The sequence below is a fragment of the Ascidia mentula genome, chromosome 9 (genome assembly GCF_947561715.1).
Source record: "Ascidia mentula chromosome 9, kaAscMent1.1, whole genome shotgun sequence".
In the NCBI taxonomy this organism is placed as follows: domain Eukaryota; kingdom Metazoa; phylum Chordata; class Ascidiacea; order Phlebobranchia; family Ascidiidae; genus Ascidia; species Ascidia mentula.
In genome coordinates this window covers 2,127,314-2,154,445 of record NC_138574.1, presented here as the reverse complement: position 1 = coordinate 2,154,445, position 27,132 = coordinate 2,127,314, and the positions used below count along the sequence as shown (strand labels likewise).

The 27,132-nt window shown below is 39.6% G+C and overlaps 3 protein-coding genes and 1 long non-coding RNA gene across 4 annotated transcripts; 2 read left to right on the top strand and 2 right to left on the bottom strand.

Moving 5' to 3' along the window:
• Nucleotides 1-6,071: 6,071 nt before the first annotated feature.
• On the bottom strand, nucleotides 6,072-8,283 carry LOC145914076 (uncharacterized). The gene is made up of 4 exons (XR_014403355.1): nucleotides 8,138-8,283; nucleotides 7,525-7,559; nucleotides 6,947-7,002; nucleotides 6,072-6,788 (listed from the first exon to the last, which is right to left on the bottom strand). It is a non-coding gene; the product is annotated as an uncharacterized LOC145914076 (long non-coding RNA).
• Nucleotides 8,284-12,338: 4,055 nt separating this feature from the next.
• Nucleotides 12,339-15,981, bottom strand: LOC145913458 (tubulin alpha chain, testis-specific-like). The gene is made up of 7 exons (XM_083001112.1): nucleotides 15,884-15,981; nucleotides 14,933-15,152; nucleotides 14,121-14,225; nucleotides 13,642-13,838; nucleotides 13,089-13,586; nucleotides 12,814-13,007; nucleotides 12,339-12,499 (listed from the first exon to the last, which is right to left on the bottom strand). Exons 1-7 carry the CDS (start codon nucleotides 15,884-15,886, stop codon nucleotides 12,364-12,366), a joined length of 1,353 nt encoding a protein of 450 aa, XP_082857238.1. The 5' UTR covers nucleotides 15,887-15,981; the 3' UTR covers nucleotides 12,339-12,363.
• A 3,289-nt stretch (nucleotides 15,982-19,270) lies between these two features.
• On the top strand, nucleotides 19,271-23,152 carry LOC145913638 (carbonic anhydrase-like). Its single transcript, XM_083001369.1, has 8 exons — nucleotides 19,271-19,396; nucleotides 19,628-19,663; nucleotides 20,065-20,232; nucleotides 20,670-20,734; nucleotides 21,081-21,254; nucleotides 21,476-21,624; nucleotides 21,805-21,886; nucleotides 22,169-23,152. The coding sequence occupies exons 1-8, from the start codon at nucleotides 19,336-19,338 to the stop codon at nucleotides 22,412-22,414; spliced, it is 981 nt and encodes a 326-aa protein (XP_082857495.1). The 5' UTR covers nucleotides 19,271-19,335; the 3' UTR covers nucleotides 22,415-23,152.
• Nucleotides 23,153-23,534: 382 nt separating this feature from the next.
• On the top strand, nucleotides 23,535-27,058 carry LOC145913777 (carbonic anhydrase 12-like). Its single transcript, XM_083001535.1, has 6 exons — nucleotides 23,535-23,580; nucleotides 25,398-25,462; nucleotides 25,714-25,887; nucleotides 26,371-26,519; nucleotides 26,587-26,668; nucleotides 26,921-27,058. The coding sequence occupies exons 1-6, from the start codon at nucleotides 23,535-23,537 to the stop codon at nucleotides 27,056-27,058; spliced, it is 654 nt and encodes a 217-aa protein (XP_082857661.1).
• The last annotated feature ends 74 nt before the right edge of the window (nucleotides 27,059-27,132 follow it).

Sequence of the window (27,132 nt, the reverse complement as noted above, 5' to 3'; positions counted from 1 at the left end):
TACAAACACTCTTGGACGCTTGCTTATGTTCTCCGCGAAAATGAAGCTAATGAAAGCCAGTTGAACAAGCCAAATGTTGGCTGGACCGTAAGCTATTCAAAGCATGTTGCACTGTTCCCTTAACACACGGTTCTTGTCCCACAAAGCTTCAAGGTTCTCATTGGTACCAAAGCCACATAGTAAATACGCAGTTACCAACTTAACCGAAACGCTAGCTGCGGTTCCACTGAATCAACTAGAGTAGAAATTGTCCGGACAGGTCTTTGGGACGTAACAGTGCCAACAGATGGCAACAGAAAAGTGTCCCCTGTGATAAAAAACAAATAGGCCTACTGTTAACAACGATCTAGCAACAATATAAAAAAAAACCTGACTTTTTGGATAATGGTAGCGGTATTCAATCTTTTAAGAACAAAAATCACGAAAAACCTGATGAAAATTCACGAATTGCTGTACTGAAAGCACTGACTGAACAAAGACTCAACCCATTGTTCAAACAGTTCGGCAATAGTTGCTTGTGACGTAATAGTGGATGTAGCGGACATTGAATTTGAGAGCAAACTTTGGTGACTTTTTAATATTTGTCCTGTGTATGGCGCCTTTTAAAGTCTCCGGCAAAGCGTAATTTTCACATAGGTCATACCACCATGCCCGGTTTACACTTAACTGAGGTTGGCTCTGGCTCTGGTTCCGGCTGAACGTACGCGCAAACGGCTTGGTCGCGATTTGTAAACAGCTGGGAGCAAGTTGTTCTTAACTGTAAACTTGGATTCATTTTCATGACACACAAAATAGTCCGTATACCTGACGTAAAATTCATCTGAAAACGTTTCGATCATTGTCAATGCGAAAAACCAAATTAACATGGATTATTCGACATCACAAAGACATAATTTTATCAGAAAAGAAATGACCTATAAGTTCATTAGGAACATAATTTTTTAAATGCCTTGCAAAACAGCAAAGTTTTTATAGACAGATTACATTTTCGAAACCAAGACAATTGTTCTGCAACCCATACGCTTGTAAGCATAAACACTGTTCTCTCGAAACATATTTGTAAACTTTACCGGCGTTGTAAATTTTGACAGACAAAAGACTGAACGGTCATTGAAGCTTCAAGTTATCAAAGCGGCAAACTGTGTAAACAGTAATTCAACTGCTTATGGCGCCGAAGAAATGCTATGAGCTAAGTTATGAAGACTGTGGCATTTGCGAAGGAATTCGCTGGCTGCAATTTATGCCTCATCAGCACACTTACACGGTTAATGAGGAATTTGTGCAAAGCATATTACTTCCATTTCCATTTCGGGTTAACAAGAGACATTCGTGTATGTGGCTATTTTATGATATAAATATTACGTTAAACCACTGTGCGGTAATGAAACCTTAGTTTCTAAGTAATAAACGAAATTAAACGAAAACAAACCTTACGCAATATGTTAACCGACAAATGTTTAAAAGTATGCCTACTTTCGCCAGATAATAACTTCTGATTTGCTGCGAAGTATAATTTTAATTCATTATTCCTGGCAAAGCAGAAAAGCGGACTATGTTGCCCTTTTTATGTCGACTGAGCTACCGAAGCTACTTTTTTCCTTCTCTCCGATTTTTGGGGACAAGTTAGTTCAGTCTACCATGGCGATATGAATAAGATCGTCTTCGGAAACCCATTAATAGGCCCGAAAAAAACGTCGAATAACCTGGTTTCCGTATGCTGCGGATGCGACCGTTTCGATCTCTGTGCCGCATAAACTGAAAAACCCACAATTTACCTTCAAATGTTTGTCTTCCGCCGTGATGAAACTTACAGCAAACAATATAATTCCGCGCTATACGTCAGTGCTGACGTCACCATCGCTGCGTTATCCTTCATTACTCACGCGCTGACAGGTTTTACATGTCATCGTTATAGCAAAAGGTAAATATTGTACTAAGGATTTCATTCCGGAACATATATTTGCAGTAGACTCGTTCGCCTAAGTTGTGAACACATGAGAAAAAGTTACGTGCTGCTGCGTATACCTTGACTGCTGCTGATGATATACATCAGAATGAACTACTAAAAATCCTTCCAAACGAAGTGTTCTACTTCTTACTTTAGTTTGATGTTAGCTGTGTTATGCCCTACCACATAAACAAATAAATATATATGTGCCACTCCAACTTAGTCGACTGATTTCAAGCAACCCTTGGTAGCCTACATGTTATAATAGCAACTTTCTGAGACAAACTAAACAGCAAACAAGCATTCCCTGGCTGCCGTAACAACCTGATGCAGAAAACAGCGCAACAACACGAACAGCACGCACCTTACCTTTGGGCAGTTTACATTATCTCTCGCTTAATTTCTGCTTGCAATGTAACAACACAAACTCTTTTCGAGACAATCAATGATTGACAAAGGTCGCGCGTGGTTTTAATTGTTTGATGACTTCGGGCACAGCGCACAGAACAATGTTTGCAAGCCCAACTTGTCGCTGGAGAGCGATTTGTTGTCAAAACGAGTTGCGCTTAAAACGAAGTCAGGCGTGACCGGATAATAAGCGCTCATGCGTTAAGTTTTCCCTTCACGTCTGATTGCACTTGTAAGTGAACGATTGATGCGAAATTGGTATTATTATTACTCGGAAAGATTCACTGTTTATTATGTGTCTAAAGCGCCAGTTGCACCACAGCCTTTCTAATGTTGACATTTGCTACTGTTTTGTTTGTGTTAAGAGTTAAGACCACTTTGGCTTGTTGAATCGATAAAACCGTGGAAACTACGTTCTTATTAAGGTAACGTTGGTCAGTTTATTTGCTTAATTTCTTTGACGAACAGCATGTTGTGTTTATAGTTTTGTGTTAAAAGGTATTAATTTAAGTCCTAATCACCAGTGGAGTATGTTCAATTATTGTGTGCGTGGAGCGAACCATGTTTTTCCAAGCGGACAGTCAACTGCTTCTCCGTTGCTACAGTTGATGCCTTGCCATTGTATTTCGATAATTCTATAGAAGACTCAATGTAAAGCTAAAGGACAACTGTCTGCATTTGAGAAACGTATATCGATAAACCGCGCAATTTAACCGGAAGAAAAACGATTGCATGCGATAATTGAAGTCAAAGAAAACGTGGCTTTCCAGGGAAAAGGTTGTATTTGTCTTCAAATTCAAACGTCCATCAACTCGAAAACGGCGTACAAACGCGTTACGGACAAACTATACGTGGTGCTGGAATAAGTTCTGACGGCCCTACTGCAAATTGTGACAAGGGACCTGAAAGTACACATATATTACGTTCACCAAGATTAAGAGTACAAAAACTAAAAACACAGCGACAAGTTCATTAATCTATTTTTTGAAGGCAAGCTTGTGAAGGAATTACCTTCTGATGTGAAAAAGACCTATTTTCAGACATTTTTTTTTGTGGAAATACGCCTTAATGTTATTTCGGCTGACCCTAAGCCTAAGGCATAATCCTTGTTCGCCTAATGGTTAATCAGGCACTGCAGTGTTTTTGGGCACTGGATTCATTTTTTTTTTTTTTTTTTTCACTGTTTTTTCCCGTACGCGTTTGTTATTGTATTGTTGTTTTTTTTTTTTTTTTTTTTTTTGCTCAGTGACATTTATTTTACACAATTACGCTACCACAATACACATAAGAAGCAGAGCCAAAGGGAGCATAGCGAAAAGTTAAAAGAAACATGACAAATTACGTTGAGTACTTTAGACAGTATGCGACCATTTACTTTTATGCAAATATAAAGTATTTCTTTTTTTTGCTAGGTTAAATTCACAGTTACGTAGATTCTTCAAAAAAAGCACAAATTTCGTTAAGGTCGGGTTCGTTTCCGCGTATTTGCTACTGTAAATCACATATCTGGCGCATAACAACGCACAATTTATAAAAAGTTGACTTGGCAAATCAGAATGCATTCCAAAAAGTTTTTCTGCATCTGTTAAAATTAAATTTTGTCTTATTCTAGCACTTAAATATGAAATTACATCCTCCCAGTATACATTTACAATGGGGCATGAACAAAAAAGATGACACACAGTTTCCACTTGCTTCTTGCAAAAAACGCACATGTTACTAATTACTTTCCCAAAAGAATGTAGTTGTTTATTGGTTGTAACGGCATTGAGATTTAATTTAATTTGGAAGCTTCTTAATTTGGTTTCTATGGTTGATTTGTAGACGTTCTTGTAAACAAGGGGCCATGGGGTGTCTTCCCCTAACCTTTTGTCCCAGATGTCTTGTGCTTTTGGTTTAGAGGCTTTATTTTTCAGAATGGAATATATATCTTTTGTTTTGTTCAATGCATGCAACGTCTGAATTAAAGTTTTGACAATGGAATTGTGCGGTGGGACACACTCCATATCCCACTCGGGGGGAAATTTTGAGACAAGCTTGATAAATTCCACGAAATCCTTATTATTGGGCGTTAAGCCGTAATTTTTTGCAATCGTATCATATGCAAGATACTCTCCGTTTGTGTTAAGTATGTCTATTTGAAATAAAATTCCCGCTTTAATACATGCATTCATGAACCCGGGTTTTGCGTGGTATTTAACTTTGGCATTGAACCATAATGGACGATTGTTCTGTTGTAAGCCTAGCGTTGTAAAGAGGTTTTTGCAAGCTCCTACGGTGGCTCGTAGGGAACGTAGGGGTAAAATTCGCTTTAACCGTGAAGACTCAACTTTTGCATTTCCATTTAAAATTGCCTCCAACCAATTTTCGTTGCAAAGCGGCTTTTCTATCACCTTCCAAGTTTCATTAATCTTGTCGTCATGGAGTTTCCTAAACCATTTTAAGTTTAGTGCAAGGAGGTAGTTTTCAACATCGATTACGCCGAGGCCGCCTTCGTCTACATCCAAACATATTGTCTCTCTTTTAACTCTTTCCCACTTTGACCCCCAAAGAAATTTAAATATTGGTCGCTTGATTTTTGAAATAAGATCGTTGGTTAAGATTATCGGTAATACACTGAATTTATACGTTAAAATTGGAATTACTAGAGATTTAATAATTGTTGTCTTTCCGAGTAGTGTCAAGCTTCTTGACGACCAGAGATTTAATACCACTTGGGGGCACTGGATTCATGACTAACAATTGTTACTTAGTGAAAGTGAAGCGCCACCTACTGAGCATATCTTTTCAACGACGAAACGTGTCTTTCAGCATTAAACCATATTGCTTGTAGACGAGCAGTGTTGTTTAGGCCGGTGGTTCCCAACCGGGTTGCCACGGCAACCTGGGGCGCCATTTGTAGTCTTCAAGCTGTTCCTTATATTCACTATCTGGCAACATTTTATAATGCGATTTACCAGCAAGGTAATGCTATATGGAGGGCACATCATTGCTATTATATTAATCCCCCATCTAGAGTCAGATAGAATTTTTTTTTAATTGCAACGTTCGCTCATGGGTTTGCCACCATTGGATGCGGCAAATCTTCGGAAATTCACCAGGAGTGTCGCAATCCCCGAAAGGTTGGGTTTGGTTTAAGGAAACGAAATGAATTTTTTTCACTCGAAATAGACGTGAATACTCTTCACACAAAGCACATCAGAAAAACGTTTCTTTTGTGCGTTTTAGTTCGACAGATGGGACAGTGTATTTCAGAACCCAATTAGGACGAAAATTATAAGTACCGAAATCGGAATAGTGAAGCTTGTAAAAAACCTTATTTAATTTAATTCAGTGCCCAAGTATGGTCTATATAAACGGTAGTCGGATATTCCTTGCGACCCTATAATGTTGTAGCGCCCTGGCTGCAATTTTGACAGAAATTTTAAACCGCGCTCGACAGTTTAGAAAATTATGGATCGCTTTTCAAACCAGGTTGAAAAACGAGTGAGTTGCGCTTAAAACGAAGTCAGGCGTGACCGAGTAATAAGCGCTCATGCGTTTAGTTTTTACCTTCACGTGTAAGTGAATCATCGACGAATTGCTGAAGTTGGCAACACTTTATTATATAACTTAACTACAGTCTTTCCATTGTAGAAATATGCCAATGTTTTCTTTATGTTTGGCCACTTGGTAAATCGAGATGACGCAAAGACACGTTCGCATTGAATTTTGGATAATTGGAACAATTTATTTGATAAAGTGCAACGAGTTACAAATTTGATAAACACAGTCAAGAGAAACACTAGGCGAATCATTGACACCTCATGCGGACAAAAGGACTTGAAGCTTGAAAGAATCAGATACGAAAAAAGAAAGGGTTCAGTGCAGAGTCAACCACCAGGGAAAAAAGCATTTCCTAAGAGGCCGGCAATGATCCAGGCTACCGAAATAACCTTATGACGTAAATGCAAGATAAAAAGGGGGGAAGTGTCAACAACGCCTTCTTATCATCACAAGCTAATTTCGTCACCAACTCGACTTAGAAATATTAATTGACGAGTTTGCCGCTGTAACCTTCAGTGTTTTTACCCTTATTATTGTAAACGCAAATATATGTGCGTTTTCGGGCCGTTCGACTGAATTGCCAAAAAAGGAACAGCATCCTAATTCAACACTGCATCGATATGAAAAGAAAACGGGAAAAAGAAAGAAAACAGAGCTATGAGAAATCGTGAAATATTGCGCGGAAAAGCGAATGGCGCTTAAAATACCAATTAATATGTACGAGACAGTATGGAGATGTAAGACCCAAAGGCATTTTTTGTTTGTTTCTTTATCCTCCAACCCATCAACTACAGGAGATCCATTGTTGAAGGCTCGGTGGTTGCTTTCTTAGCTTCTAACACATTTTAGCAGTTTCTTTCGTGGTACACCTTTCGTTATGGAACAACTAAAAATATACAAGTAAAGTTAACGAATATACGTGTTTATATCTTATTAGCAACGTCAACCAATACTTTTACTTAGGAGCCTACACTGACTGGAAATTTAATTTCGTCGCTAATATATTTTGCAAGGCAACAACTATATAAAATGTGCGTGATTTACCTCCAATTGTATTCTTCAGGTAAGGTCCCATCGAACATGATGCGTTTCACCTTGAACTGCAAAATATCAGATAAACTTGAGTGAACACAAACATATGTGTTGGCGCTTGTTGAAGCAACGCGACATGCGATAAAATCATGAAAGCAATACCTATGCTTTACAGCATATCAAGTGTAAAAACACAAAGACTAAAAATTGTGTAATATGACAACAAACTTTGTGCTTCTGTGTAACATAATATTAAAGTAATACCCATCTGGCAGAATAAAATGACGTAATTTGGGTAAATTTTCCCCTGAAGCATTGATTCTGACCCTGCATGGAGTAGCCGAATTGGACTTACTTAGAAAATGCATCCAAAATAACTCACTGTTGTCTATAAATGACATTTATCGTTTGTTTAGAAAATGATAATAATCAGTTGTCTGTGAGTCTGATTTGATGAATATTGATCGATATCAGCGCTTGCGTGTTGTTGGTGGCAGGGAACAGACTTACGCATTCATGCAAGACGGGCACTTACGACACGGTGGAAGTCAGAGTAGTGTGAGAGTATGGCGTATTTAAAGGACACTTACTTTCTGATGGTGTTTTCCCATGATCAGTTTTGTTCCTGCAAATTAAACGACAATGTAAAAAAATCTCACAATTACACATACAGGTTTGAGGTAAAGTTATCCTGTTTATCGTGTTTTAATTATTTAGTACAATATAATAGTAATTGTTTCCTCAGGCGAAATACACATACTCGTAAATTAGATGCCTTGGGCGATTTTGAGTGGATCTACATAGAAGGCACCATGAAAGAGGGAGATGCAACCGGAGCGGCGCATCAGGGTCAATGTATTTTGCGTTATTGTCAAAAGTGGGCCCTTGACCATCACTGTTTATTTGAAACTGTGTGATTTCTACAGCAACAGCTTGGTCGTTCAAACAATATCATGTGCGCTGACGTTTAGGTCGGTTCTGGGAGTTTTTGCTACAAAAATTTTGGACCAAAAATCCCAAGACCAACACACACACCTGTCAGTGGGGAAATTCGTGCATTTTTAAAAAAGAAATATTTTTTTCGAACGACAACAAAACTGCCTTTCCCGGTTTCGGTCAGTGGAATATTGTGTCGAAAACTTGTTCTTTGTTTTTAAAACACATTTAAAAAGTCCAAAAGTTGTTGTAGAATTGCTAACTTACCGTGTGTCCCTGTATTAGCGAGTACGTCTGAACAGAGCACAGCAAAAGCAAAAATAAATGCGTAGATTTTTTTCGCGTCCATTTCTTCTGGAGTTCCTCGTCTTGCACACAACTTTGAACAAATTTTTGCTACTAGCACACCTATATTTGTCCTGCAAGGAGGAAAAAAATTTAAAGTGATGAGTCACGCGTCTGGTCCATGATGACTGTTTATGATGCAACGGAATTTTAAACACACCTTGAAAAACTCCCTCCGCGTTTCGGGTCACGCACCTGTCTAATCTTATTTGAGAAACAAGCGCCTGTTAATAAAGATTTTGGTTGCGAGTAACACAGCCGTCTTACGAGGTGCAGTGGGTGTTTTTGCACACCTTATAATTTATAGGCCAGTGATTTACAACCTTTTGTGGTTGCGTATCACTTGGAGGTAAAACAATTTCAACGCGTACCACCTAGTTAAGTGTTACAAAGTAACCTAGGGGATGAAGTAACAAACATTTTGGGATTACTTACGATTCTTTCAATCCGCATATTACGGAAAGGTGCTCGTGTACCACCGGCAATGCCGTCTCGTAACACCATAGTGGTACGCGTACCACCGGTTTGGAAACACTGTCATAGTCTGACCATCCAAACGATATGAAAACTTTGACAAAATTACATATAAATATTCGAATAACAATATGATATGCTATTAGAACATAAGTTGTTAAAATAAGATCAGCGGCCTGACATTTTTAGAGCATTGTTCGCTAATTACGTTTCCACAAGATGAAAACAACTTCGACGGGCACTTTTCCCGCTGCCCAGTGGGTATGAGTGTACGGTCTGGTTAGCCCAGGGTCGTTAGTTCAAACCTCACCGGGAGCTTGATTTTTCAGATATTGATTAAAGTGGCTGATCCCGCTTGGCTGCAATGCTTTGGCTGCGATGAATCTAATGATCTCTATATAATAGCTGTCGCCAAGTAAGGACCTGCGCATTAGGGCAACCGTGCCTCTGTCTATGTGATATCACAAAACACTTCCACTTTTAAAGATTTTTTGCAATGATTCACGTGAATTGAAACCACGTTGAAAGACCAGTTCACTGCCATATTCGCTCATTCCACAACAAACTGACTTTTCGAAATCCAAAATCATCGTCGTTTTGAATCACATGAGGTAACTTCCTTGTATTCACGTAAGTGAGCTGCAGACAGGGCCAATGTTTTGACCTATATAAGGTCTCGTCGATGCCTTAGCATGGTTACTTCAATTGAAAGTAAGCATTCATTAATTGCACACAGGGGCGCGTTGACGGTAGGCAGAATCTCGGAAACTAAACTTCCTGTGACTAACATCAGTTTCTGCCTTTCCCACACAATGCAGACTAGATTGCATCCGCTTCTCATGCACAAGCTGAAGTTCATTCTACTCCGCCTTTCTCCTAACCTGTCAAGTGTGAGCCGCAAGCGCTTGTGTCAAGTCTAATCTTGTCGTGTCCGCATATTTTCTGAGATCTGCAACCAACCTAAAAAAGCGTACCCGGTCACGTAACGACACAAAAACGTGTTTTAAAGAATCTGTTATTTCATAGAAACACGATTTTAAAAGACGACTGTACTTTGCGCTACAAACTAAAAAGCCTTCACCTTTTATGCGGACTTCCGTGCGTCTGCAACTCTACCTCATTCCTTTTGTCCTGGTAAGTCAACACAACAGTATTTATATTACCGGTTTGATAGCAAGAAGGAGCCGGAATTAACTGACGGTCGGAAGTCAGTGGTGTTATTTTTCGACCCTTCGACGAGAATCAGCAAAAACAACTTGTATGGCAACATGCGTGGCGGCGCTTTTCTAGTGAATAACTTTTACGGTTCGGCCTTCGACCCTTCGACGAGAATCAGCAAAAACAACTTGTATGGCAACATGCGTGGCGGCGCTTTTCTAGTGAATAACTTTTACAGTTCGACATTCGACCCTTGGACGAGAATCAGCAAAAACAACTTGTATGCCAACATGCGTGGCGGCGCTTTTCTAGTGAATAACTTTTACAGTTCGACATTCGACCCTTGGACGAGAATCAGCAAAAACAACTTGTGTGCCAACATGCGTGGCGGCGTTTTTCTAGTCAATAACTTTTACAGTTCGGCATTCGACCCTTCGAAGAGAATCACCAAAAACAACTTGTAACACCAAAACAACGTTTTTCAAGTTAAAAAGCAAACTTTTAAGGTGCGGCCATAGGGGCAACGTAAGTAACACTAACTGGCGCCAATTACACTGTGTTCAAATGTTTATCAGCACTTAATTGAAGTTTACAACAGCGTCGGCGCAGATAATTTGAAATTTACTTTGTTGCATAAAAAAAAATACAAGGGGTTTACCAATTCCGCCTGCAGCAGTGCACTAATGAAGTTGCTGGTGCTATACATGGATACTTTTAAAGGTTTTTTGCCGCACCCCTATCACCTATTTTTAGACGTATTGCGAAGGTATGCACGCTTTTCTTAAGGAGAAAATCCTTTTTACGATCCGACGTCGTTGGTATGTTTGCCAAAGAATGACGGAGGCGAGAATATGCATACCGAAAGCCCAACGCATACTCAATGCACAAGCCCATACTAAAATTAAGTCATTACGTTAGCAGAGGTTTTGACATTTTCAGTGAGAAGAATGCGTAACTGATAAAGCAACGCCCACTCGACGTACAACTTTTCTCCCAAACTGCTGGGATTCCGCATAGTTCTTTCCTTTGCATTAGATAACTTCAACAGATTAATAAGAGTGAGCACAAAAACATCTAACAACGGCACAAACAAAATTTAATATTCCGACGTACAACGTATTTCTCCCAAACTGCTGCGATTCCGCATAGTTCTTTCCTTTGCATTAGATAAATTCTCGCGTTTAAGGTTTGATTATCGTCAACAGATTAATAAGAGTGAGCACAAAAACATCTAACAACGGCACAAACAAAATTTAATATTCCGACGTACAACGTATTTCTCCCAAACTGCTGCGATCCCGCATAGTTCTTTCCTTTGCATTAGATAAATTCTCGCGTTTAAGGTTTGATTATCGTCAACAGATTAATAAGAGTGAGCACAAAAACATTTAACAACGGCACAAACAAAATTTAATATTCCGACGTACAACGTATTTCTCCCAAACTGCTGTGATTCCGCATAGTTCTTTCCTTTGCATTAGATAACTTCTCGCGTTTAAGGTTTGATTATCGTCAACAGATTAATAAGAGTGAGCACAAAAACATCTAACAACGGCACAAACAAAATTTAATATTTCGACGTACAACGTATTTCTCCCCCAAACTGCTGCGATTCCGCATAGTTCTTTCCTTTGCATTAGATAACTTCTCGCGTTTAAGGTTTGATTATCGTCAACAGATTAATAAGAGTGAGCACAAAAACATCTAACAACGGCACAAACAAAATTTAATATTCCGACGTACAACGTATTTCTCCCCCAAACTGCTGCGATTCCGCATAGTTCTTTCCTTTGCATTAGATAACTTCTCGCGTTTAAGGTTTGATTATCGTCAACAGATTAATAAGAGTGAGCACAAAAACATCTAACAACGGCACAAACAAAATTTAATATTCCGACGTACAACGTATTTCTCCCAAACTGCTGCGATTCCGCATAGTTCTTTCCTTTGCATTAGATAACTTCTCGCGTTTAAGGTTTGATTATCGTCAACAGATTAATAAGAGTGAGCACAAAAACATCTAACAACGGCACAAACAAAATTTAATATTTCGACGTACAACGTATTTCTCCCCCAAACTGCTGCGATTCCGCATAGTTCTTTCCTTTGCATTAGATAACTTCTCGCGTTTAAGGTTTGATTATCGTCAACAGATTAATAAGAGTGAGCACAAAAACATCTAACAACGGCACAAACAAAATTTAATATTCCGACGTACAACGTATTTCTCCCAAACTGCTGCGATTCCGCATAGTTCTTTCCTTTGCATTAGATAAATTCTCGCGTTTAAGGTTTTATTATCGTCAACAGATTAATAAGAGTGAGCACAAAAACATCTAACAACGGCACAAACAAAATTTAATATTCCGACGTACAACGTATTTCTCCCAAACTGCTGCGATTCCGCATAGTTCTTTCCTTTGCATTAGATAACTTCTCGCGTTTAAGATTTTATTGTCGTCAACAGCTAAGTAAAGAAACAGCACAAAAACATCGAACAACAAAACAAACAAAATTTAATATTCCTCATCATCTTCCTCCACATCTCCGTCAGCGGAGTCGACACCAACTTCTTCGTAATCTTTCTCCAGAGCGGCGAGATCCTCTCTTGCCTCAGAAAACTCACCCTCTTCCATTCCTTCCCCAACGTACCTAGAAATATGCACAGCGTTGTAGGAAGTGTTCAGCTTTTTAGGTCTCCTCAATGCAGATGATGCAAAGTACACATGGAAATGTATTTGCCAAGCGGTAGGTTAAACGGCAGTAGTACACATCTTCAGCTCACTTGATGGTAATGGCTCATTTACTTCTAAACGTATTTGAGTTTTGAACTGCGTCGTTGACGAGGTAAAATTTACAAACCTTAGGACGAAACAAATTGCGCAAGTAAAATTTTTGGGTTTACTGCGTCTGTTTTTGGTCTAACAACTCTGGATATGCTCTGGATTTGCATATTATTCACTTACCAATGGACGAATGCTCGCTTGGCGTACATCAAGTCGAACTTGTGATCCAAACGAGCCCACGCCTCGGCGATGGCAGTGGTGTTGCTCAACATGCAAACAGCTCGTTGCACCTTCGCCAAATCTCCACCAGGAACAACAGTAGGAGGCTGGTAGTTGATTCCAACCTTAAAACCGGTCGGACACCAATCCACGAACTGTGAAAATATTAAATTTAGTTGTAAGATAAACCAATTATTTTACAGATTTTACACTAAAAGCCTTTTAAATGCTCTTACCTGAATTGTCCGCTTTGTTTTGATGGTGGCAATGGCTGCGTTGACGTCTTTGGGTACAACGTCACCACGGTACAACATGCAGCAAGCCATGTACTTGCCACGCCTAGGATCACATTTAACCATTTGGTTGGAAGGCTCGAAGCAGGCGTTGGTGATCTCCCCAACAGAAAGCTGCTCGTGGTAAGCTTTTTCAGCTGAAATCACTGGAGCGTAAGTGACCAATGGGAAGTGGATGCGTGGATACGGCACCAAGTTGGTTTGGAATTCCGTAAGGTCGACGTTTAGGGCTCCATCGAATCTCAACGAAGCTGTGATGGACGACACGATTTGACCGATAAGTCGGTTAAGGTTGGTATAGCTTGGTCGGTCGATGTCGAGGTTTCTGCGGCAGATATCATAGATGGCTTCGTTGTCAACCATGAAAGCACAGTCCGAGTGCTCTAAGGTGGTGTGGGTTGTCAAAATAGAGTTGTAGGGCTCCACCACAGCCGTTGATATCTGTAAAAACGTTTAATTAAATTGTCCCCCACTACATAATATACAATATACTCGCCTGCGGAGCCGGATAAACGGCAAATTCAAGCTTTGACTTCTTGCCGTAATCGACGGAGAGTCTCTCCATGAGCAGGGATGCAAATCCAGATCCGGTTCCTCCTCCGAATGAGTGGAAGATGAGGAAACCTTGCAATCCGGAACATTGATCTGACAGTTTCCGGATTCGATCGAGAACAGAATCCACCAATTCCTTTCCTAAAAGGAACCACCAATGTCAGCGCAGTAGCATCCTACATTCTTTCACTTGTTAATTGGAGAGGAATCCTGGTATTTTACTAACTTAAGACGCGCCATATTTATTGATCCATAGCTTAACCCAAAAAATCTCCCTGAAAAAATAAACATTAGCCAGCTGTTCATTCATTTGCAAAACGTTTTGCAATTACTCTATACGTGATGTAGGTATTGCATTATGAGCACACAGAAGAGGTGGGTATTATAATTTCGGGACAGTTCACACCTTTTACAACCACTTACCAATGGTGTAATGCCCCCTTGCATAGTTGTTGGCGGCATCTTCCTTTCCTGTGATCATCTGCTCAGGATGGAAGAGTTGACGATAAGTTCCATTTCGTATCTCATCTAATTGTGGTAATTATTGTTTCATGAACAGTTTTTTTTCGCAAAACGCTAACTTTTTTTCCTAATGACGTCATACTAGCAGTAGTAGTGTAAATGAAGCCTAAAGCTGGAGTCGAATCTGCCCAATTGCGATGATGTGAAAAAAATATATATATTTTTTCTTTTCTTGACCTTAATGGAGATTGGAACCAGCCAGGAATCCTGATTGGTATATGGGTTGAGCGTTAGACCGATGTTGCCAAGGTTATTTATTTGAAACCAGGATATCCTAGCCAGGAATTCAGAGGTTTTGGTCGCTTCACCAATGCTGCCCATCTACGGTTTATCCGTCGCATTCACACCGCGGCACACGCACCGTCTAGCGGCAAATAAATGTCGCGACACACCGGTTGTGGAGCACTGCTGTAGATTTTAGTTTCCTGTGAGAAGTCTGATTGGGATGGGGGGTGATTGGCAGCATTGGTTAAGAGCCCGACCCATATACCAAGAAAAAAAAACCTGATCGGGATTCGTGGCCAGGATATCCTGAGTTCAAATCCCGGTGTGGTCAAAAACAAACAGTTCCTCCACCAGTGCTCTGCAACTGGTTAAGTGCTAAAATAGCTTTGGGACCCATGAAAAAAACTGGGGTCCACTTGGCAGAGTGTTAAAATTTTTTACTACATTAGACAGGGATCATTGGTAAGTCGCTTTAACCTGCAACTCACCGACGACAGTTGGCTCCAGGTCTACGAAGACAGCGCGAGGAACGTGCTTTCCTGCTCCTGTCTCGCTGAAGAAAGTGTTGAATGAGTCGTCGCCCTTGCGACCACTATCTTTGGACATCGTGCCATCCGGACGTATCCCATGCTCGAGGCAGTAGAGCTCCCAGCAAGCGTTGCCGATTTGGACTCCGGCTTGTCCAACGTGAATTGAGATGCATTCGCGCTAAAATGTAAGTGGGATTTTATCGAAATACGCAGTTTCTTCTGCTTAAGGTGTAACTTTTTATAGGGATATGTGAAAATAGACAAAGAGGTTGGGAGTTATTTGTATACCAACAATGATGCCCTATGTGCGCAATTTATTCCGTTTCTACAGCCACTTGTTGCGCCAGAGAGATACTTCCAGTAGTTGGTTAAAGCATATGCACGCGCAAACTAACCTTCCACCCTAAACTGTAACCGATCGACACTGAAATTTGGCAATGGTTTAGGTTTAGGGTTATGGACAATGTTGTACGTGATTAATAAGACCACGAAAAATACGGGTTTTATAAAGATCTTACGAAAAAAACGTTTCCTTTGCCACGGATCCACAACGCTAAATACAGATTGGGAACTAGCAACAACTCCAACAACCGAATAGTAGAAACATAACACACGGTTTTATAATTCTTCAAAACAAACTGTAATGCCCATGTAACAGCTACAAAATTCAGTTTTTCAAGGGTGTCGATTGAAAGTACACTTTCACATCGGCATTTCACATTGAGAATGATCGAAGCTACAATCTAAACATTTGGAAAATGAATTTCGCAGCAGTTACAGGGCTACTGTTTGTTTTGAAGCGAACTAGGCGCCAGAAAGGCGACGTAAAACGGTTTCTTTTGGTTGATCCAATTTTAACGAGGTATTTGGTCGGCGACAACTCCACGTGTGATCATCTTATGTACTCACCATATTTTTCTTTGGCAGTTTCTCAGCAGCAGAAAGAAAGGTCAACAAAAAACTGTTTGGTCAACGAACAAGACAACTTCATGCAGCCTGTAATTGACAGTAAATCAAGTCAACACGCAACGTGTCGGGCCATTTGTACATGCCATGACCATAAATCCTGGCCTCCGATTGGCCGAGCCTAATTGCTCCCCTTGTTCTTTGTCTGCCCAGGGTGCTGTTTGCTTTTCTGTGCTGCGGCAAAGCCATGTGTGTTGGTGGCGTAAATTGCCCGCCATCCCACCTCGCTGGCAATCATGACTGTGTTGATTCTTGATTGAATTCCACTGGCTTGCACGAACGTGCCCAAATCAATAGGAATCACCCTAACTGATAAACTGATATGGAATAATATATACATATTCACTGACTCCTGTAAGTTTCACATGAACAAAATTTATGCTTTTTTTCTCGAAAGGCTTTCTGAATACGGTATAGTTTTCGTGTAATTAAATATTTGCCGTAATGGCGATTATGGTTGCGTGGCTTGGCAATCAGTAACTTGGATCGATCCCAAGGTGAATTTGATGAACATGGCAAAAGGCAGACAGCGCCCAAAATCTACAGTGGGCAACTGCTCCGAAGGTCGTAACCATGGTTCCCCAATTCCCTTACAACGCGCTTGCGACGGCAGCGGGGTTACCAGCCTTTACACGATTAAAGTTGTTTGGGTTTGAACTTGCATTAGTTTCACATTAGAAGCGAAGTTTTTCAGAAAAGCAGGTATAGGTGAGCAGTATAAAGGTAGTCGTGGGTAGCGCAGCCTACCCTCACCGCAGGTAACTTTTGTAAAAGGTGTTCAGTAAACAATTCCCGTGTTTGTTTTCTTCTTTTCGGATGACTTTACTACATTAAAAAGAACTTCCTTCTTCAAGTTAGTCTTGCATTTCCGCGTTCGTGGCCTCGCCATTGTTTCAGTCGCAGGAAGGCGCTGCCAATTGTTGCATCACAATGGTTCAATTCTTCGAAATAATAGAATGGCTAGATTGGTCACGTAACTTAAACAATAAGAATGGAACGTTTCAAGTTGATGAATGCTTTTTTTTAACAAACCATCAATAACTCGTGACAAATGCAGCTGTTCTCGGGATGCTGTTGTCCTTGCACGAAAAAGACGCACCGTTCTTAACGCTTTTCTTAATGCGATATAAGTTGGATTTTTTTCTGCAGGCAACTTCATGCAGCCTGTAGTTGACAATAAACCAAGTCAACATGCAACCAAGATTATAAATCCTAGGCCTCCGATTGGCCAAGCCTAATTGCTTTTCTTTTTAGTAGAGTTTGTGAGTGATTATTTAGTGAGGTTAAGGTGCTGCTACCTTCTGTAAGAGCAACCTTCTGCAGGCCGTGCTCTTTTGCCGGTTGGCGCAGAACAGTAAAACCCCCAACACACAAAACAACAATCTGTGCGTGACTAAAAACGGTTGTGATTTTTTAGAAACCTTTGCAGTTTCCACCTGTGTCACGCACAACAAGTGGCGTTAGAAAAGGTCGATTTTGGAATAAAAATATTGAATGCTGTTTATAGAAACCTGGGCATTTAAGTCCACGAAGTCACTGATTTTGTTGGTTTTGCTGCTCGTTGTCGATGGAATTTCAAATCCTTTGCATGGATTTTGGAGTTCTTTGTCGAAACTACGCAAATACAAAGAAAACATATCATTCACGTGTTGCAATACCACTGACACTGCTGTTGTGTTAGGCCGCGACATGCATGTGACAAAGTTGTTTTAGCGAATAATAACTCGAAGCCAGCGTCCATGTTTAATAGTAAGAAAGGTGTCTATAGCGCTATAGGTTTTATTGTGACTCCGAAAAAAATACAAAGGTTGTATAAATCAGGGCCTATCAGTTTACGGGTCGCAATCACACAATAAATCGGGATCGCAAAATGATTTTTTTTTGATTGCGCAATATCACTAACTTGAAGGTTATTTGCTGACACAGACAAGAGAGCTTTTCGAATTAATTTATACCTATTTGAGAGTCGGTATATCGCTTATTCAAACAGATTTGAAATACCAATCATTCTTGTAAATACAGCAGGCGAAATATATTTATATCAAGAACAACATCAAACAAACGACTTAGAATTGTTTGCAGGAAGTGTTATAATATCTGGTACTGAGTATTTGTTGGCCATAGAGACTAAACGTATGCAAACTTTCAATTGTTTGAGAGTCGCATGAAAATTTCTGCTTCAATATGTTTGTCAAACTATGTGAAGATGGAAACGCAGTCTGCATAAATGATTTGCATAAGCACAGAACAAAAAACAGAAGGCTAAAGTGGGTGAAGCCTCAGAGTAAAGAATGTTTGTCCAAATATGGCAAGACGGCAGCGCAGTTTACGTAAATGGTACAACTAGGTCACTAATCTGTGGTTATTCCGTGTGTTGTTTATATCAAAAACTAACAAAATACCAGTTCATCAATATTGTCAAATAGTCTGTCGCGATCGTGGTATGCGCAGGTCATGTGATGCAGACGGTTCCGCCATCTTTGGGGGTTTGCCATATGATTGTAGCGAACGGAAATGGCATATTCGTGTGCTGGTGAGGTGGCCACGTACGCCAAGATGATGTTCATGCTGTCGTTGTCTGCGCATTAGCAATAACTATAGCATGATTACCGTAGGTTTCATTCTGTAATATTATTATATGTGTTTAATTGCTACCGTAAGCATGGCCTGTTATTTATAAAGTTACAACCTCTGATTGCCTTTATCGCCTCAATGCCGTAAATTCTAATTTATTGCACGCGCAAGTTTTATTGCGCAATGGATAAGCGGCGGAATTTGAACTCTGCGTTCACTCGGTCTTAAATTTCCCTTTGTGCTGCAATGCGACTGCTTTACGACCTTTCGCAATAGAAGGAAATGTCGCGCAGCACCCAGTTGTCCCGGTTATGACTTAAGGGTTACGTCAGGCGACGTTGAAGGATTTACACCGATTAATGATGTTTCCGTGTCTCGGCGCCAAAGGTGGCCTCAATGCACGCAAGAAAAACGCCGGTAATACCCTCGTGGCTGCTTTAAATACCGGCACGCGTTTGGGAGATAACAATGCACCTGACATCGGCATAATGCTTGCGCCTGTGAATAATTTAACGCATCGCGGATTTGACTTTTTTCTAAGCATTGATCGGTTCATTACTTCAAATTAGAGAGATGACTAATTTATTGATAACAAAGGAACTGAAACGGGTAGCCGTCCATCAGAATCCTCTTAATTTCGCAATCCATTTTTACAGTACGGGATGCAGTGGTTCACTATATAAGGTTGTAGTCAAGCAACCACGCCTGCGTAGCCACAAATGACAACTTTATGATATATTAAACCATATTTTTAACAGGTTTGGGTCAGTTAGTATAAGTTGATAGTTTCCAAAGCTGTTTTTTTTATTCAAGGAGCAACCATGAAGATCGGAAAAATGTTTTGGGTTTGTTTTGCTTTGGTCTTCACCGAATTTGCATCGGGTAAGTGCATGTTTTTCTGTTGTTTTTAAACAATTCATTTTATTAGCTTGGCGCAACAATTTTAGTTAGCTTTTCGAATATTAATCAAATTAGTGTTTCAAGTTTAATAAACTAAAAATTTATTAAATTAGTAATTTCTTCGTTTTTGTGTCAAGTATTTTCATATATCCTGTCACTTGTTTGCCAACTAAAATTTCTCCTAAATTATTTTAAACTGAGGTTTCTTTTTAGAAGTGAAAGCAGCATCTGGATGGTCGTACACAGATAGTAAGAATTGCTTTTATTATATCTTGCACAAATTCCACTTATATGTACATGTAAAATACGTATTTGAAAATACAGAAAACATCCTTCTATTGTGATGTTGACAATGGGCGTTTGTTAACAAGAATATTACAATCCACATTGTGCATATACGGTTCATTATTTACATATATACCTTCTTCCTCTAGTTTAAATTCGTTACAGTTTGCCCGCATCTCATAGTTAACTTAAATTCACTACGACTGTTAGAAGTGCAACTAGTATATTACACAGCGTTGGTCCAATTTGTCAAATGCCCACGCTGTGATTGCGCGACTGATCAACTGAAGGTATCACAATTTTGTTTCACACGACGCATATAACTTGTATCGATCAAATGTAATTGTTGAAGTATTGCATTGTAGTCCCAGCATGGAATACACTGAGTGGCTCATATTGCAACGGCACAAAGCAATCGCCCATCGATATCGTCGAGTCTTCCGCCCAAGTCGACGCTACTCTTGGGAGTTTCACGAAAAGCCTTTTCACCACCAACCCTACTTCGGAAACTGTTACCAATAACGGTCATTCGAGTAAGTCATGACACGGGCAACCAACGGTCCGTGGGACAATAGGCGGTCTTCCAAAGTTGTGTGTACACTCTTCCGAACAAGGAAGCTGTCTGTTCCGAAATGACAAATGCATTAAACATAAGCGTGACGATAGTTAGTTTTAATGTATCATCATTGTGACGTTTCCTTATAGTAGTAACCAGGCCCGGATATAGTTACCTTACACTAACTTTGCAAATTTAAACTCATAAACCGGGAACCAACCATAACGGAAACTCATACAACTAAAGCCCAGATGGCGCAGATTTTAAAATTAGTTTTCAATCCGTGGACTTTGTAGGGTTTCACTAGCGGACACTGAAAATAAGTTTCACGCCTGTCCTTTTAGTATTTTTGTTTTCTTTCTTTCCTATTTCTATTTGAAATTCTTCCTAATTTTCAAAGCATGTTATTTTCAGTGCAAGTAAATCTCAACGGCGGTTACGTCATCAACGATCCAAAGTTGTTGCCCGGAGTTTACAAGGTAAGAAAAACACTTTTAGTGTTTTCGTCGTAATGAAAAAGGCCATTGATTGACAAATGACTTCCAACTTTTTAAAGCAAAAATATGCACTTTTGCGAACAAGCATTTAGCGTTTCAAATTCAATTAGGCGCACTGGTGGAATATATGCACTAGGTTTAAAGCAATGACTATATACCAGGAAGTGTGAGTTGCATTTCATGTGGTATTCCTACGTACAACCAATGAAAAATTGTCAACTATAAAGTCTATCTGTGGGACAATCTCTGACGAAATATCCGTTGTACGTTTTTCATTATGGGGGTGAAAATGATCTATACACTGGTTTGAAACGCTGATGTGTTGCAGCCCACTCAGTTCCACTTCCACTGGGCAGCAAGTGGAAACACAAAAGGGGGTTCGGAGCATACACTGAACGGAAACCGCGCCTTCGCCGAAATGCACATCGTGCACACCAACAACAATACCAACAATCCGACTAATGTGCCGGACGGCATTGCTGTGCTTGGCTTCTTTGTTGAGGTATATAGGCAGTAAATCGTCTGCAGTCCTTATACCATACTGAAGACTAGCTTTAAGTATTTTAAATTGCTGTAATTTCCTTCGTAAATATACAAATCGTTTAATTAAATAGCTTTAAAAGAAATGATTTCGCATTATACTACTGATATGCGTTGTCAACCTTAAAAGATAACCGAAACTAGGCTTTCCCGTAAGTCCACAACTATCTATTTTACGTTTAGGCCCAAGGGACAACCAACAACACGGCCTTTGACAAGCTCCTGAACTATGGGAGAAACGTAATGTATACTGACTACCAATACCCAATTCCTCAAGTGTTCCCAATCAGTGAACTGCTTCCAGCAGATCTGGCCACTTACTACAGATACAGGTACACACCTAAATATGTTCATCGCATATTGGTCGGCAAGCAAATCAAACCCAATTACGAATTGCTGGCCATCATTATATGATAGAGTTCTTACAGAAACCTTTGTAGTGCGTACATTAAAGCAACACATGTGTATATACGCTAGAGTGTGTTGTTGTGTTAATTTTATTTTATTTTTAGTGGATCTCTGACCACTCCCATGTGCAACGAAGTGGTTGTGTGGACACTTTTCAAAACTCCCATAATAATATCAACAGCTCAGGTAAATGTGGGGCCAGTGATTCTCAACCAGTATAGCTCATAGCCCTGTTGTCCAGTGTACCAAGGAGTTAATGAAAAATGCAACAGAGCACCAACTGTGCAAAGTCGTGCAATTGAACATAATTTCTTGTTTATCAAAACCCTAAAACATTAAACATTTATGTAGTATTTGTTTATTTCTACTTTGCGTGACTAACCTTGCTTCCGGTCTTCGACGAAATTCCGATTGAAGCAGAATTTATTTGCGTGTTAATTTGCAAAACTTTATATTTTTTTTTCGCAGAAAACGGTATGGCAACAATTGTTCTTCTCCAACAGCACCGGCTCAGCCCCAACCCCGATAGGCAACAACTACCGCCCTGTTCAACCCCTTAACGGAAGAGCTGTGACCAAAAACTCAGGAAGCACTGCGAGCACCGTCAGCCCTGGGAGCACCACTGTAAGCCCTGGGGGCGGTGCAGGAACCATCCATCCACCTTCGGCCTTTTTCCTGCTATCCGTAACCGCCATTTTAGCCACATATTTGTAACCTCATTTATGATTTATCATCCGCCCATTGACTTTGCCGGTGAATGTACACGCATATTATCAACGACTTTCGTATTTGACAACATGGCTGAAAAAACTTTAATCTATAGGTAGATTGCAATATTAACTTGTCTGTCCACTACATCTGCTCTACATAATTTTGTCTTTAATACGGCCTTACCAACCAAACACGTTGTTTGACATTGCGGAGCAGGATTTCTTACGTATATCAAAACAATTTGGAAATGTTCATAGAAAGGAATCACTTTTTTGTTAAAACAACAATTTGGTAACATTTAAATTAAAAATGTCTGTTACACTTGGGCAAATCTTTTTTACAATATTGCGCATCCCATCTTAGTGGTAAAATAAAGCCTTTGTCTAAAAACCTTCTTTGCATTGACCGAAAAATGTTAATGTTCACCTTTGCTCTAAAATGAAATTTGCATTAATTCCATGAATGTAAATTGATTTGAACAGACGGTGGTTGCTCCAGGTATAGCTCTGGTTGCTTAAGTCCTATCACATAGCTTGTATGTGTGTTATTTTTCCCCATCCATGCATGCTGAAGGTACGGCGCAATTGTTATAGGTATTGGACTTTTCGCCATTATAAACACGAATAAAATCGATTGCTTTCCATAATTTAAACAACCGTGGCATCTAGAAGTGTATCGAGCTATTGCATGAATCCTTACTTGGTGACCCTATCTATTGTATTTCGATCATTAGGTGCAGTGGCTTCCAGAGAAAATAAATGTCTGAAAATTTTAAAGGTCAGTTGTTGTCATGCAGTTGATACTGCTGGGTCATTTCCCCTGGAACTTTTGTTAATGTAGGGTTCAATTTACAGAAGTTTTCAAATAAAGATCAACAATGAGTATTATCATGAATAATTTTGCACCATCCTATATGTGAGATATGTAACGAATTATTCAGCGATCTGCATTATGCCGGGAAATATGACCAACTTGTCATTATCCTATAGATCGGGCAAGGTTTACGTCCTTTTCCTGTCGTTATATTGCGGGCAAAGGTATGCGAGGTTTTGGTTGGTGTTGGGCGACTGAGGTTGTGTAGAGTGTTGGTATATAGGTGTACTGCACAATAGTTTCGACGAACATGAAGGAATTGTTATGTGTCCTCGTTATGCAAATGGTCGTAACAGGTATGTTATTATTATTTTTCTTTATCCAAGCGGACGACTTTGTATTACAATAAGCAAAGCTAATTTGTATCAAATTGTTGCTGATGCTGCCGGGCATATTTTATTGCTGAATACTGCCCTTCTGGCAAACTTTATTTTATTTACGTTTCTCAACGTATCGGCTGTTATGCAACAGTCTTCATCGGGAGGTAAGAATGTAAGTTTAACAAAGTGGACACAGTTGAGGCACATAATTTGTATTGCAATGTTCACATTTACTTGTTTGAAGTCCTGTTTTGAGAGAAAAGAAGTTTGAATGGACGCATTCTTGTGGTTTTCATTAAACACAACAATTTCTGCTCTTACGAAACTAATTTAAAGCTTACAACAGTTACTCTTGCCATTTGGTAGAAATTATGCTGTGGTGAAGCTCATACAGTTCACCAGCATATTGGGCAGGAAAAAAAAAATTCAAAACGAACAAGCCAGGTTGTTTCCCTGTCGCGTGCGTTGTTAAAGTGAACTAGTTCCACAGAGACCGGCGAGCTTAACTTGCTGTCAGACAAAAAGGCAACAATTGAAAATTTGTTAACATATGCACTTTTTCAAGTATATGGCCTTTGAAACGCCACGTGCCAGTTTAAAACTTTAATGGGTAAATTTATAGAATTTCTGAACGTTTGGCACACGTTCTTCCTGGCGTAATATTGGAGTGTGAACTCAAAATCACATGGCGTGTCAAAATTGTCACCTCGTATGCCCAACCCAGCACTGTATTCATTAAATACAAAGCAATACAAGTCGTTTGTGAAAAACGCTTCCATAAGAAAAAACACTAAATTAAAGTAATCTTTTGCAGGTGTGTTCTGCAGCACCTGGAGTTATGAAAACGGTAAGCTACATGCAATGTCTTGTACACATATAAAATCGGAAATGTGCGAATTATATTGTTTTACTAAAACAAATTGTTCACCATTTGTATGTCAATGTAATTTATTTTGCTTTCGGCCGATCTTTGTGTAATATTGGCAAAAGAAACATGGGTACGCGTAGCAAGTAGTGTGGAACACCAACTAGCGCCAAAATCCAGCTGTGACTCGTTTTCAGTTATCGACTGGGGCGAATTGGAAGGGAGTTATTGTGACGGCAAAAGGCAGTCGCCAATCGACATTGTGAGGTCACAAGTGCAGGTGGACAGGGACCTGGGGACATTTCGACGAAATCTTTTCTCCGCTTTTCCAAGATCCATGGAAGTCGTCAACAATGGCCATAGCCGTGAGTTAATTCACGCCATTAGCAAGTGCAAAAGCACATAGGAAAGTACAAACGTTATTTAATACACGCAAATATTTCCAATACTTTTAATTGGATACCAGCTAGTCATTAGATATCAAAGGCGATAGCCCTTCACAATTGGGCTAGTTCTACACAATACTTGATGTTAGTTCTTACAATAACTGTGTTTAACTTATACGTTAACTATGAAAACAATTTTATTCGGCGTTTCCAACCAAGGGAATAATTTTCGGAGCAAAATTAACAGAACATGTTCAGAATCAATGTAAATTATTTTTTCTGTCAACACTGAATCCACGCAAATCAAATCAAATCACTTTTATTTTGCACGAAAAGTTATTGCGCACATTAACAATAAACATGCAACATAAAATGGCAGCGATAAAACCATTAGCAATGTGAAGGTGATTACATAATGGAGAATCACGGTCTGCCATAAGAATGCAGTCTTTCGCACTGGTATGTGATATTGGGTAGCGACAAGCTGCATCGGTCACACCAGCAGTTTCTTTTTCCAACTCAAAAAAAATACTTACTTTCAGTGCAAGTTAATGTTGAGGGAGGATACAAGATAGATGACAGAACACTACTGCCCTCTACCTACACGGTAAATCTGCCGCGTTTTTTTTTATTACATTCAAGGCCTATATCAAGAAAAACCTCTATGTCGAATCGTGTTCCTGGTTTGTTTTCGATCCCACGCATGAAAACGCCTTGATTTATGTAAAAAATTGAGAAAAAAATCAGCAGAAAAGTGTACTTATCGCCAAATGTAACATTATTTTGACAAACTTTGAGTTATTTCATCTTGACATATATCACAATATGCATCAGTTAAACAGAGCGTACACATTGCAGATAGCCCAGTTTCACTTTCATTGGGCCTCGTCTAGTCGTCCGTACGGCTCTGAACACACTATAAACGGTAGGGGTGCATTTGGTGAGATGCACATCGTGCACTTGAGAGACTCCGCTGGTGATGAAGTTCTCACACGAAACAACGGTCTGGCTGTTCTTGGCTTCTTCATACAAGTATTAACACTATGTTTTGTTATCTAGAATGTAAATTTAATTAGACCCCTGGGAGCGCTTGACTTTGAAAACCCTGGGGTTAATTCAGCGTCTTACTGCACATACCTCCACTGACTTAATGTATACATTGTGTTTGTATTTGTAATTGCGGGGCAACATAAACGAATGATTGTTTTTTGTAAAACTTTAAAGCTCGAACTTGAAAAGTGCGAAATTTACTAAACAAAGCTTCTTCATCTAAAAATAAGTCACCAGTTAAAAGCACTTTAGCTTGTTGTAAATGTGATGCATATATATATATATGCTTATTGTCAGAAAAGATTGACTTCGTTCTACTTTTGCTGCGATGTCACAGCAACTCAATGTATTTTTCTTAGGATGTTTTCTTAAAATGGACATATATAGCAGATACTTCCAACACTACGTAAAATCAAAGGCGTAGCAAAATTTTAAATAAAATGGGTATTTGTTGTATTTTTTCAGCCGACCTTGCCATGGAATAACACAGCGTTTGAAAAAGTGTTAAGTTACGCGAGGCAAGTAAGATATGGTGGCGAATCTGTGACTGTCGACACTGTGTTCCCAATCAGTGACCTTCTCCCGCGCCGGTTTAGGCGTTACTATCGATACAGGTTCGCATTGCTTGCACGAAAGTATTTCGTTATTTCTGTATACTTGTAGGTATTGTTTTTTTTGAAGGGGTTCCTTAACAACTCCCAGCTGCAATCAGGTGGTGCTTTGGACAGTGTTTCAGAAACCAATGGAAATTTCGTACGAACAGGTGACATAATTTCCATGAATAATGCGGGGTGGTTGATGTAGGTTTTAGTATGTGGGAACATGCAATTTAAATTTCGCAGACCAAGAACTGATTTATATTGAAGTTTGCCGCACATCGACGTAGGTTAATTAAACCCAGTTCTTTTTTGGTTTCAAACGTTTTGTGAAGTTGTAATTTGGTTACGGTAATCGTTTTTTTTATGTTGTTAAAAAAATTTTAAGTTATTTTTTATTCAAAAGAATTGTTGCACAGAAACTTGAGCTCCAGCAATTGTTGTATGATGGCGAAGAGGGAGAAGCAAGCAACCACCTTATCGGCGATAACTTTCGTCCAACACAGAGCTTGAATGGCAGGCTTGTGACCAGACCTACATCACACTGGAAGAAGTAGAAATGTTTTATTAAAGTGCAGTGACTTTTTGTTTCAACTCGTTTAATATTCAGAAGCCATAAATAAATTTTGGA